Source organism: Haliotis rubra, unplaced genomic scaffold (genome assembly GCF_003918875.1).
Source record: "Haliotis rubra isolate DU_JTF1 unplaced genomic scaffold, ASM391887v1 Scf140, whole genome shotgun sequence".
NCBI lineage: Eukaryota > Metazoa > Mollusca > Gastropoda > Lepetellida > Haliotidae > Haliotis > Haliotis rubra.
Window position 1 is genome coordinate 1,055,492 of NW_025765337.1, and position 14,308 is coordinate 1,069,799.

Consider the following 14,308-nt stretch of genomic DNA (forward strand, 5'->3'; position numbering starts at 1 on the left):
CTGGCGGTTATATGCCTCACCTTGAAAGTGTGGGTTCGAATCCCGGATGGAAAGCGACCCCAAACATACGATAATCTGTACTTTCTGTTGCGAGAGGCTGGTATCCTATCACGACCGGTAAGCGTCCATCCCACTTCCCCTACATTGCGGATAGGCACGGTTGCAGTGGACTGGAGGTCAGTTAGACAACCAAGGCTCTAATACGTGTGATTGATGAATAGGGTTCTTTGATGGGCATTTTTAGAAGTTGAGTTGATGAAGAATAATGACAATTATTATGGATATACAACTTCTTTTATTCTGTGGAGGCGACGTTTCGACATAGGTTCTAATGTCGTTGTCACGCCTTTACAACTTCTTTTATTCTGTGGAGGCGACGTTTCGACATAGGTTCTAATGTCGTTGTCAAGCATATACAACTTCTTTTATTCTGTGGAGGCGACGTTTCGACATAGGTTCTAATGTCGTTGTCAAGCATATACAACTTCTTTTATTCTGTGGAGGCGACGTTTCGACATAGGTTCTAATGTCGTTGTCAAGCATATACAACTTCTTTTATTCTGTGGAGGCGACGTTTCGACATAGGTTCTAATGTCGTTGTCAAGCATATACAACTTTTTTTATTCTGTGGAGGCGACGTTTCGGCATAGGTTCTAATGTCGTTGTCAAGCAAGTGACTAAAGAATAAAAGAAGTTGTATATCCATAATAATTGTCATTATTCTTGATGAATAGGGTTGTTGTGGGACGCCGCCGCTAGGAAGGGATCTCGACCTAAGTTGTTCCTGGATTGGTTGAGCTGGAAGAACAGATTGTCATGTCCTACAGCGAGGTGCGATGGCAGGAGGAAACGACAGGGACGGCATACTGGTTGTCTACGTGAGACTATGTTGGCGACGTCCAACTGGACTTCATACTCATGAACGATGACGAACATCTCTTACTGCCAGTGTCGTTTTCAAGAAGATAGACCACTGTCCACAATGGGTGGCCAGCCCGGTAACCAGACATAAGATGACCAGTCCGGTAACCAGACATCAGATGACCAGCCCAGTAGCCAGACATCAGATGACCAGCCCCGTAACCAGACATCAGATGGCCAGCCCGGTAACCAGACATCAGATGACCAGCCCGGTAACCAGACATCAGATGACCAGCCCAGTAGCCTGACATCAGATGACCAGCCCAGTAGCCAGACATCAGATGACCAGCCCGGTAACCAGACATCAGATGGCCAGCCCGGTAACCAGACATAAGATGACCAGACCGGTAACCAGACATCAGATAACCAGACCGGTAGCCAGACATCAGATGACCAGCCCGGTAACCAGACATCAGATGGCCAGCCCGGTAACCAGACATCAGATAACCAGACCGGTAACCAGACATAAGATGACCAGCCCGGTAACCAGACATCAGATGACCAGCCCAGAAGCCTGACATCAGATGGCTAGCCCGGTAACCCGACATCAGATGGCCAGACAGGTAACCAGACATCAGATGGCCAGCCCGGTAACCAGACATCAGATGGCTAGCCCAATAGCCAGACATCAGATGGCCAGCCCAGTAACCAGACATCAGATGGCCAGCCCGATAACCAGACATCAGATGGCCAGACAGGTAGCCAGACATCTGATGACCAGCCCAGTAACCAGACATCAGATGGCCAGCCCGGTAACCAGACATCAGATGGCCAGACAGGTAACCAGACATCAGATGGCCAGCCCAGTAACCAGACATCAGATGGCCAGCCCGGTAACCAGACATCAGATGGCCAGACAGGTAGCCAGACATCAGATGGCCAGACAGGTAACCAGACATCAGATGGCCAGCCTGGTAACCAGACATCAGATGGCCAGACAGGTAACCAGACATCAGATGGCCAGACAGGTAACATTGGCCGAAAGAACTGATGTCTATATTTAAGAAATACAGTATGTGCCACAGTTTAATCTGCTGTACTTGTCATTTACAGTCCTTTTAAAGTTATCAAGAAGCAACCGTGAAACTTCATAATAGTAATTAAAATATCACCAGGTAACCATAGCCTATGTGTAACCGTAAAGGGGTACATGCTGCCACTCTAGAGAGGTAAATAGTTTCGCAAATGTCCCTCAATTGTTACAAAAATCACATGCGCTGTCCCCGCGTAGCTATTTTACAAAACAATTGTCTCGACAATTAAGGCACTTCAAAGACAATACCTTGCATGAACTAACCACTGTGGATGAGAAGCAAATAATCCCCAGTCAGTGTTGCATCGAACGCGGCAAACGAAAATGAATTGCGGCTTGCCGACCAAGTCCTAGACGGTTTATGAAGCATGGGAGATAACTCCATCGGCCTTAGCTTCCTCACCATGTCCAACTGCTCTCTCACGAGTATTCGATAACGGACAATACCAATGTGATCATGAGGACGGTGGTCATGTACGTATGGAAACTTTTAACTGTATATGCATTTGTTTGTTTGTTTGTTTGTTGTTTAACGCCGCACTCGGCAGTATCCCAGCTATACGGCGTCGGTCTGTAAATAATTTAGTCTGGACGAGACAATCCCGTGATCAACATCATGAGAATAGATCTATGCAAGTGGAATACGATGACACGTGTCAACCAAATCAGCGAGACTGACCACCCGGTCCCATTAGTCGCCTCTTGCCACAAGCAAGCATTAAAGGAAAATAGCAGGGTATGAAACTCCCAAAAATTTCAGACAGACCACAGGGCTAGCTTGATGTAAAACTTGCCAGCCCTGACCAAAACTTACCTGCCCACAAAATATCGTCATATACATGATTGTCTATATTGTAACCCGACCGTCGGGCAGGTGAAATTGAGAATCTGGCAGTCTGTGTTGAAAAAACCCGTCCCGGGCTGACCGGTCAAGCAGGCAGGTATTTCGAACGCTGAAAAAAGTGACTGACCTCATATGAATGGGGCACTGAAACTCAATAATTCCCCACTCGACAGTGGTCGATAGTGTGAGCACTGTCCTTGACCGTCTCGGTGCGATGACAACAAGCAGGTATGAGGACGCGCCTGACTTGCCGATACATTCCAGTCAGCAAATAGCAACGTAACATCGATCAGTTGCACAGTACCACAGACTCAGCAATAGTTGATCAAATGTCATTGAGGTGCACGACATTAAATACCCTGTACCCAACAATATCTGTATTAGTTAAGTATTGTTTGTTATGTACATGGGCCCATACACTTCGGTTTACCAAGTAAGTACCCGTGAAGGTCCGGGTAAGAATGAACCTTCAGTAACCCATGCTTGTCGTAAGAGGCGACTAACGCGATCGGGTGGTCAGGCTTGCTGACTGGGTTGACTCATGTCATCGGTTCCCATTTGCGCAGGTTGATGCTCATGCTGTTGATCACTGGATTGTCTGGTCCAGGCTCGATTATTTACAGACCACCGCCATATAGCTGGAATATTGCTGAGTGCGGTGTAAAACTAAACTCACTCACTCACTCACCAAGTAAGTCCCTAATCTCATCAAGGACAATGCACACAGCGTATAGGCATCAAGGCCCTGGGGTCTGGTGGTACGTGCGTGTTGTGGGAGGTTTAACTTGTCAATTTGGACACTAAACAACATGATAATTTCTTTTACAACTTTTTCCGGTGAGGGGTATGCATTTTCCGGTGAGGGGTATGCATTTTCCGGTGAGGGGTATGCAAGTAACTGTTGCATGGCAAGCTTGGAACACAATGGCGGACAGGCTGGTAGATGCAAGTAATTGCGCCACTTGTAAACTGAAGGTTGACGTGAGCATCACTTCACACTTCAGCTGACTCCCTCGTCAGACAATTGTCCTGACATGACCTTACTGTGTAATATTCGGTGTAATATCATCACATGACCTGTCTGGTAGGTGTAATATTCATCAGATTGCCTGACTGGTAAATGTAATATTCATAGGATGGCCTGGTTGGCAAATGAAGCATTTATCAGATAGCGTGTCCTGTAAATGTAATAGTCATAAGATGTCTGTCTGGTAAATGTAATATTCATAGGATGGCCTCTTTGGTAAATATAATTTTCATCAGATGGCCTGTCTGGTAGGTGTAATATTTATAAGATGATCTATTTTGAAGGTGTAATATATTATCAATATATATTCGTTTACTGAACACACGTCTCTCTCTCCCTGGATATGACTGCTGTAAACAGTGTATGAAGTCACTGACCAGGAGGGCTAGTTAGGTAAACATGATGCTACCCCACATCATGCAATTAGTGTGATGTTTGGTGATTTAAAATGTTAAACGCTACATTTGTATTGTAATGGTTCCTAACATCTTTGCGCAACGCTTTTAACCTTGTTTATAAAGCGATCTTCGTGTAAATATCACGAAACCTTTGCGACTTTTAACACCTTAATAATTGACTTCATCATATTCATGTACATTAAATAAAGGACAAATTATCTGAGATTTTCAGCTAGCCAGTCGGGATAGTTTTAACAATTACTGGCTTGATGCATAATCAGCTAGCATTTGGCAAGGTGGCCAGCAGCTGAATGTATGGGCGATGCCACGATGTTTGGACACACAGGATTTGCCTTAATGGTTTAACATTACGTTCCATACCCCCGTACCTAACTCACATCGAGTCAGCCCAATGAGGGAAGGAAGCCGGAGATAATTTCACTTATTATGTTAGGATTCGATGTCACAGGTTCTGTGAAGGAACGTATGAAAAATATATGGAATAGATACGTTTAGAATATTTTCAGTGACTATGTTTTGTTTGACTTTGTTTATCTGGTCATCATTGTATGTCAGCGCCATCATGGTGGTAACACTGCTGGCTGGTGTCTTTCACTCTAGGGAGGTTTCCTCGGGAGTCAAACTGAATCATGAAATTCTTAATAATACACTTTGGCTGCTTTGGTAAAAATGTTCAACCTAAATAGTCACACATATTTTGGCAATTGAGGATGTATCTGGTTTGGTCATTTAACTATTTTATTGGTATGTATCACAGTTATTGCATCTCGACGATACAATGGATGAACAGTCTCGTGAACGTGTCACGTGCTATCTGGTGGTGCTGCCTTCTCAGATTTCTATGAAATGATTCCTGTCGTGTTTAGGATTAATGTTTCTAATAAATGTCCAGTTTTCTTTTGAGACAGTCACTGACGCCTGGACACGTGGTGGCATGGTGAAGTAGGAGCTGCTTCAACTTCTCCCGCTCCTGGTTCAACCGCTGTCGCTCCCTCAGGAGATGCGCGCGCTGTGACTTCAGCTCCTCTGCTCGCTGCAACACAATGAAACATGATGAAACGACATTCCGAGCTGCGCAAGGGATAGGGCTTTGTTGGCTGGTTGCTGGTTTCATAAAGTGGCATTGGTGTTTCTGTGGGAGTAAGGGTGATGGCTGTATGTGTGGCGGTGTGATGGTTGTCTGGGTGGGTGGATGAATGTATTGGTGTCTCAGTGACAGGTTGGATGGATGAATGTATTGGTGCCTGAGTGACTGGTTGGATGGATGAATGTATTGGTGTCTGAGTGACAGCTTGGATGGATGAATGTATTGGTGTCTGAGTGACTGGGTGGATGGATGAATGTATTGGTGTCTGAGTGACAGGTTGGATGGATGAATGTATTGGTGCCTGAGTGACTGGGTGGATGGATGAATGTATTGGTGTCTGGGTGACTGGGTGGATGGATGAATGTATTGGTGTCTGAGTGACTGGTTGGATGGATGAATGTATTGGTGCCTGGAGTGACTGGGTGGATGGATGAATGTATTGGTGTCTTGAGTGACTGGTTGGATGGATGAATGTATTGGTGTCTGGGTGACTGGGTTGGATGGATGAATGTATTGGTGTCTGGGTGACTGGGTGGATGGATGAATGTATTGGTGTCTGGGTGACTGGGTGGATGGATGAATGTATTGGTGTCTGGTGCCTGAGTGACTGGGTGGATGGATGAATGTATTGGTGTCTGAGTGACAGGTTGGATGGATGAATGTATTGGTGTCTGGGTGACTGGGTGGATGGATGAATGTATTGGTGTCTGGGTGACTGGGTGGATGGATGAATGTATTGGTGCCTGAGTGATGTATTGGTGTCTGGGTGACAGGTTGGATGGATGAATGTATTGGTGTCTGGGTGACTGGGTTGGATGGATGAATGTATTGGTGTCTGGGTGACTGGGTGGATGGATGAATGTATTGGTGTCTGAGTGACAGGTTGGATGGATGAATGTATTGGTGTCTGGGTGACAGGTTGGATGGATGAATGTATTGGTGTCTGGGTGACAGGTTGGATGGATGAATGTATTGGTGTCTGGGTGACAGGTTGGATGGATGAATGTATTGGTGTCTGGAGTGACTGGGTGGACTGGGTGGATGGATGAATGTATTGGTGTCTGGAGTGACTGGTTGGATGGATGAATGTATTGGTGTCTTGAGTGACTGGTTGGATGGATGAATGTATTGGTGTCTTGAGTGACTGGTTGGATGGATGAATGTATTGGTGTCTGGGTGACTGGGTGGATGGATGAATGTATTGGTGTCTGAGGTGACTGGGTGGATGGATGAATGTATTGGTGTCTGGTGACTGGGTTGGATGGATGAATAATGTAGTGACTGGGTGGATGGATGAGTGTGTCTGGGTGACTGGGTTGGATGGATGAATGTATTGGTGTCTGAGGACTGGATGGATGAATGTATTGGTGTCTGGTGAGTGACTGGTTGGATGGATGAATGTATTGGTGTCTAGGAGTGACTGGGTGGATGGATGAATGTATTGGTGTCTGGAGTGACTGGTTGGATGGATGAATGTATTGGTGTCTGGGTGACTGGTTGGATGGATGAATGTATTGGTGTCTGGATGTGACTGGTTGGATGGATGAATGTATTGGTGTCTGAGTGACTGGTTGGATGGATGAATGTATTGTGTCTGAGGTGACAGGTTGGATGGATGAATGTATTGTGTCTGGGTCTGAGTGACAGGTGGGATGGATGGATGATGTATTGTGTGTGTCTGGATGTGACTGGTTGGATGGATGAATGTATTGGTGTCTTGAGTGACTGGTTGGATGGATGAATATTATTGGTGTCTGAGTGACTGGGATTGGATGGATGAATGTATATTAGTGTCTGAGTGACTGGTTGGATGGATGAATATATTGGTGTCTTGGTGACTGGTTGGATGGATGAATGTATTGGTGTCTGGGTGACTGGGTGGATGGATGAATGTATTGGTGTCTGGAGTGACTGGGTTGGATGGATGAATGTATTGGTGTCTGGGTGACAGGTTGGATGGATGAATGTATTGGTGTCTGTGACTATTAGTGTGGATGGATGAATGTATTGGTGTCTGGGTGACTGGGTTGGATGGATGAATGTATTGGTGTCTGGAGTGACTGGTGTCTGAGTGACTGGTGGATGGATGAATGTATTGGTGTCTGGGTGACAGGTTGGATGGATGAATGTGGATTGGTGTCTGAGTGACAGGTTGGATGGATGAATGTATTGGATGGATGAATATATTGGTGTCTGGGTGACAGTGATGGATGAATATATTGGTGTCTGGGTGACAGGTTGGATGGATATATATTGGTGTCTTGGGTGACTGGTTGGATGGATGAATGTATTGGTGTCTTGGAGTGACTGGTTGGATGGATGAATGTATTGGTGTCTGGGTGACTGGTTGGATGGATGGATTGGTGTCTGTATTGGATGAATGTATTGGATGGATGAATGTATTAGTGTCTGTGTCTGGATGTGACTAGGGTTGGATGGATGAATGTATTGGTGTGACTTGGAGGTGACTTGGTTGGATGGATGAATATATTGGTGTCTGAGTGACAGGTTGGATGACAGGTGAATGGATTGGTTCTGGACTGGTTGGATGGATGAATGTATTGGTGTCTTGAGTGACTGGTTGGATGGATGAATGTATTGGTGTCTGGGTGACTGGTTGGATGGATGAATGTATTGGTGTCTGGAGTGACTGGTTGGATGGATGAATGTATTGGTGTCTTGAGTGACTGGTTGGATGGATGAATGTATTGGTGTCTAGTGACAGGTTGGATGGATGAATGTATTGGTGTCTGGATGAATGTATTGGTGAGGTTGGATGGATGAATGTATTGGTGTCTGAGTGACTGGTTGGATGGATGAATGTATTGGTGTCTTGTGACTGGTTGGATGGATGGATGTGTATTGGTGTCTGGGTGACAGGTTGGATGGATGAATGTATTGGTGTCTTGGAGTGACTGGTTGGATGGATGAATGTATTGGTGTCTGGGTGACAGGTTGGATGGATGAATGTATTGGTGTCTTGGGTGACTGGTTGGATGGATGAATGTATTGGTGTCTTGGGTGACAGGTTGGATGGATGAATGTATTGGTGTCTTGAGTGACTAGGTTGGATGGATGAATGTATTGGTGTCTTGAGTGACTGGTTGGATGGATGAATGTATTGGTGTCTGGGTGACTGGTTGGATGGATGAATGTATTGGTGTCTGAGTGACAGGTTGGATGGATGAATGTATTGGTGTCTTGAGTGACTGGTTGGATGGATGAATGTATTGGTGTCTTGAGTGACTGGTTGGATGGATGAATGTATTGGTGTCTGTGACTAGTTGGACATGAAATGTATTGGATGGGATGAATGTATTGGTGTCTGGGTGGACTAGTTGGGATGAATATATTGGTGTCTGGATGTGACAGGTTGGATGGATGAATGTATTGGTGTCTTGAGTGACAGGTTGGATGGATGAATGTATTGGTGTCTGGGTGACAGGTTGGATGGATGAATGTATTGGTGTCTTGAGTGACAGGTTGGATGGATGAATGTATTGGTGTCTGGGTGACAGGTTGGATGGATGAATGAATATTAGTGTCTCTAGTGACAGGTTGGATGGATGAATGTATTGGTGTCTTAGTGACAGGTTGGATGGATGAATATATTGGTGTCTAGTGACAGGTTGGATGGATGGATGAATGTATTGTGTCTGAGTGACAGGTTGGATGGATGAATGTATTGGTGTCTGGTGACAGGTTGGATGGATGAATATATTGGTGTCTAGATGGTGACTGGGTTGGATGGATGAATGTATTGGTGTCTGTGACAGGTGACAGGTTGGATGGATGAATGTATTGGTGTCTGGGTGACAGGTTGGATGGATGAATGTATTATTGGTGTCTTGGATGTAAGAATATATTGGTGTCTGTGACTAGGTTGGATGGATGAATGTATTGGTGTCTTTGGTGACAGGTTGGATGGATGAATATATTGGTGTCTTGAGTGACAGGTTGGATGGATGAATGTATTGGTGTCTTGGTGACAGGTTGGATGGATGAATGTATTGGTGTCTTGTGAGTGACTGGTTGGATGGATGAATATATTTGGATGGATCTATTAGTGTCTTGACTGGTTGGATGGATGAATATATTGGTGTCTTGGTGACAGAGTTGGATGGATGAATGGTGTGAACTAGTTGGATGGATAGAATGTATTGAGTGTGACTGGTTGGATGGATGAATGTGAGTGTCTATTGAATGTATTGTGTCTGGGTGACTGGTTGGATGGATGAATGTATTGGTGTCTTGAGTGACAGGTTGGATGGATGAATGTATTGGTGTCTGGGTGACAGGTTGGATGGATGAATGTATTGGTGTCTGGGTGACAGGTTGGATGGATGAATGTATTGGTGTCTTGAGTGACTGGTTGGATGGATGAATATATTAGTATGTCTTAGGTGACTAGGTTGGATGGATGAATGTATTGGTATCTTGAGTGACTTGGTGGACTGGTTGGATGGATGAATGTATTGGTGTCTTGAGTGACTGGTTGGATGGATGAATGTATTGGTGTCTGGGTGACAGGTTGGATGGATGAATGTATTGGTGTCTTGAGTGACTGGTTGGATGGATGAATGTATTGGTGTCTGGGTGACTGGTTGGATGGATGAATGTATTGGTGTCTTGAGTGACTGGTTGGATGGATGATAGATGTATTGGTGTCTTGGGTGACTGGTTGGATGGATGAATGTATTGGTGTCTGGGTGACAGGTTGGATGGATGAATGTATTGGTGTCTGGGTGACTGGGTTGGATGGATGAATGTATTGGTGTCTGGGTGACTGGTTGGATGGATGAATGTATTGGTGTCTGGGTGACTGGTTGGATGGATGAATGTATTGGTGTCTGAGTGACAGGTTGGATGGATGAATGTATTGGTGTCTGGGTGACTAGGTTGGATGGATGAATGTATTGGTGTCTGGAGTGACTGGTTGGATGGATGAATGTATTGGTGTCTGGGTGACAGGTTGGATGGATGAATGTATTGGTGTCTGGGTGACTGGTTGGATGGATGAATGTATTGGTGTCTGGGTGACTAGGTTGGATGGATGAATGTATTGGTGTCTGGGTGACTGGTTGGATGGATGAATGAATATATGTCTGGGTGACTGGTTGGATGGATGAATGTATTGGTGACTGGTTGGATGGATGAATGTATTGGTGTCTGGGTGACTGGTGGATGGATGAATGTATTGGTGTCTTGAGTGACTGGTTGGATGGATGAATGTATTGTTATTAGTGCCTGAATGTCTGGGTGGATTGGTGACGTTATTGGTGCCTCAATATGTGGGTGGATGGGTGACGTTATTGGTGCTTCAATATCTGGGTTGATGGGTGACATTATTGGTGCCTCAATGTCTGGGTGACGTTATTGGTGCCTCAATGTCTGGGTGACGTTATTGGTGCCTCAATGTCTGGGTGACGTTATTGGTGCCTCAATGTCTGGCTGGCGTTATTGGTGCCTCAATGTCTGGGTGGATGGATCACTGTTTGTGTGAACAGAATAGATTGAATATTGTATTGATTGATGCATGATATATAGGTTGATAGATGGGGGCATGTGTAGGCAGATGGACAGTTTGAGGGAAATTCTGTTGTCAGATGGGAGGATAGGTAGGAGATTGTGTAGGCGGATGGGTAGATAGATGGGTATTGTAAAGGCCTATTGGTAGATTGAAGGGGGAAAGTGTGGGTGGATGGGTAGATAGATAGGAGACTGAGTAGGTAGATGGGTAGATAGGTAGGAGATTGTGTAGGCGAATGTGTAGATAGATGAAGCATTGTAAAGGCCGATGGGTAGATAGATAGGAGACTGAGTAGGTGGATGGGTAGATAGGTAGGAGATTTGGACAGGTAGATTGGCAGGTAGGAGGGATATTTTGTTGGTAGATGGGTAGATAGGAGGGAGATTGTGAAGGTGGATTGGAGGATCATTGGATGGGAAAACTGAGGAAGAGGAAATTGATAACATGCTTTAACAGGATAAGACTGATGTGTACGTGAATGGTGTACAAGCCGATATTGACTGAGATACAAGGCAAGTCTCACACACCCTTTCCAGAGTGTTCAGCTGACTCTTCTTCTTCTGACGACTCTTCTTGGCGGCGAGTTTGTTGTTTTCCTTCCGTTGTTCTGCCCTCTGTTTGTCATCTTCCGTTAACTGAAACAACACGCGAGGCAATACTTTAGAAAACAGGAAGATTGAGTAGCACAGGGAACATTCACACAAGTCTCGTATCCTTTCTTCTCCTTCTCGTCGTCGTGAGACCTGGTAGTGACGCCGTTAGCCGCCCACATCACCCATCTGTAACAACATTACGACATTCCCAGGCTCTAGTAGTACATCCACCCTGACCACCCGAGTAGCCTGTGTCGGGACATGTCTCTATGACATGTGACAAAATGTGTTTCCTGGGATCTAATTGTGAGAGCCTACTGCTGGGGCACTGGGAAATCTAATTGTGAGAGCCTACTGCTGGGGCACTGGGAAATCTAATTGTGAGAGCCTACTGCTAGGGCACTGGGAAATCTAATTGTGAGAGCCTACTGCTAGGGCACTCGGAAATCTAATTGTGAGAGCCTACTGCTGGGGCACTGGGAAATCTAATTGTGAGAGCCTACTGCTAGGGCACTGGGAAATCTAATTGTGAGAGCCTACTGCTGGGGCACTCGGAAATCTAATTGTGAGAGCCTACTGCTGGCCCTGGGAAATCTAATTGTGAGAGCCTACTGCTGGGGCACTGGGAAATCTGATGTAGAATACACGTGCCGCCAAACACAACTACAAACACCATTTATATAAACTCTGCACTTCAGTTTACGTTATATAAATAACACTGTACATCCCTCTTACAATGCCAGAGACAACAGGTACCAATCAGTTATAAGAAGTATAGACACACACACATGCCATACATACATCGGTGCGATTATAGAATCTGTTCACTCACAAAGTAAATAGTTTTATTAGAAACACATATCTCGAGAACTATTTCGTATCCTCTCTCTCTCGATCCTCAATGTGAAGGTCTGGGTTTGTTATCCGCGGACCACTGCCCTTTGATGAAAATTGTTGAGGAACATATTGAGGTTCATATATGTTTTACATGACAGTATCCCGTTGAATATCAACTCATAGATGACTGTCAGCTTGATTTCATTGATGTCAGTTTTACTGGAACTGGGTCATCTATCGATAACATGCTGATGTCTATAAATAGTGCTTACGTAACACACAGAGCCGTACAGTAAGCATGCAATCAAGCTGTGTACAGGGCAGCAAGTACATGTATATGTTGTTGACAGCTGATACTGACATGGGCGTGTTCATGACGCTACTGTGTGACACTCCCATAAGCTACATGTCACTACGGAGAGGCGAAGGGTGTCTAGCGTGTTCATGACGCTCCTGTGTGACACTCACATAAGCTACATGTCACTACGGAGAGGCGAAGGGTACATGTCTGTGTGACGCCCCATAAGCGGACGGAGTGGTGAAGGGTGTCTAGCGTGTTCATGACGCTACTGTGTGACGCCCCCATAAGCTACATACATGTCTCGACGGAGAGGCGAAGGGTGTCTAGCGTGTTCATGACGCTACTGTGTGTTACTCCCATAAGCTTCATGACTCGACGGAGCGGCGAAGGGTGTCTAGCGTGTTCATGACGCTGTGTGACGCTCAAATTAGCTACATGTCACGACGGGGTGGCGAAGGGTGTCTAGCGTGTTCATGACGCTACTGTGTGACGCTCTCATAAGCTACATGTCTCGAGGGAGAGGCGAAGGGCGTCTAGCGTGTTCATGACGCTACTGCGTGGCGCTGCAATAAGCCACATGTCTCGACGGAGTGGCGAAGGCTATATTATATATATATTTATGATTCATTAATAATCTGTTCGTGATAGATGTCAGATCTAAAACTTCATTTCTTATAACGTTTTCTGCACTTACAACTCTTAGGTATTGGAGATTATCAGCTTTTGTGATAAAATCACTGTAAATTGTCATTTTATTACAAGCCATATAACACAATATGAATGTCGGTAGTGGACCACCCATATAGGAACCGCAATGCCGTGTTTGTATGTTTCCTTTGGAGATACAGGACCCGAAGCATGCAGTTGCAGTATCGGGTTGGTTCCCCGCCTGCATGCGTTATTGCACTGGGTGAAGCTGCACGTATTTCTGTGCAATTATAATCCATCATTCTCTTTCATGATGATATGCCACCCTGTGTAGTATGTAACACAAACTGGTTTATGAGACTACCGGGAGAACGGGGCAAGCCACAACACTGCACACGACGCTCTAGTTACAACACCATTCATTTTCAACTCGGCCATTGCTGATCCGCATTGATAAACATTGAGCTACATAAAGGTCACCGTGACCCAGTTTCCCCTGTACAGTATACCAAAATACAATTTCAAGCTTCTATGTCACTCCATACGCCTTTACCTAAAAACTGAGACTGGGATTGATTTTCTCCGCCCTGTCAAACCTCATCCTTACCTCGTACTCGGGTGTTTTTCGCCATAATTCTTCCGTGTCGTATGGTCCGCCCCGCTGGTGTAATAATGATTTCAGATCTGTTCGCAGTTCATCCCCCGAACTTGAACTGAACTCCTCGAGATTAGGCAGGGACATGACGGTAACTGACTCGCCGGCCGGTATCCGAACGATTGAGGGCGACAGTAAGTGACAACAGCAAGTATATATACGCAAAACTGCCGATCGTGATGTGTTGCTAAGAATAGACTGTGATCCACACACTAAATGGCCGAGGTCGGTGTGGTGAGTTGTCGGCGAATATGTACTTCCTGGCTGGATGTTTACGATCGAAGCATTTTCACTGTGTCGTAGAGGTGACAGCTAATATTGTGGGAATTTGGGTATTTTTTTTTAGCAGCAATAGCATCGTCTTTGTAATGACAGCGTATAAATATATATTTAATAAACACGTTGACATTTAA

The 14,308-nt window shown here is 45.2% G+C and overlaps 1 protein-coding gene across 1 annotated transcript; it reads right to left on the minus strand.

The window, feature by feature from the left end:
* Window positions 1-4,964: 4,964 nt before the first annotated feature.
* LOC124268847 (basic leucine zipper transcriptional factor ATF-like) lies at window positions 4,965-14,104 on the minus strand. Its single transcript, XM_046703870.1, has 3 exons — window positions 13,848-14,104; window positions 11,389-11,496; window positions 4,965-5,277 (listed from the first exon to the last, which is right to left on the minus strand). The coding sequence occupies exons 1-3, from the start codon at window positions 13,980-13,982 to the stop codon at window positions 5,122-5,124; spliced, it is 399 nt and encodes a 132-aa protein (XP_046559826.1). The 5' UTR covers window positions 13,983-14,104; the 3' UTR covers window positions 4,965-5,121.
* Window positions 14,105-14,308: the final 204 nt, after the last annotated feature.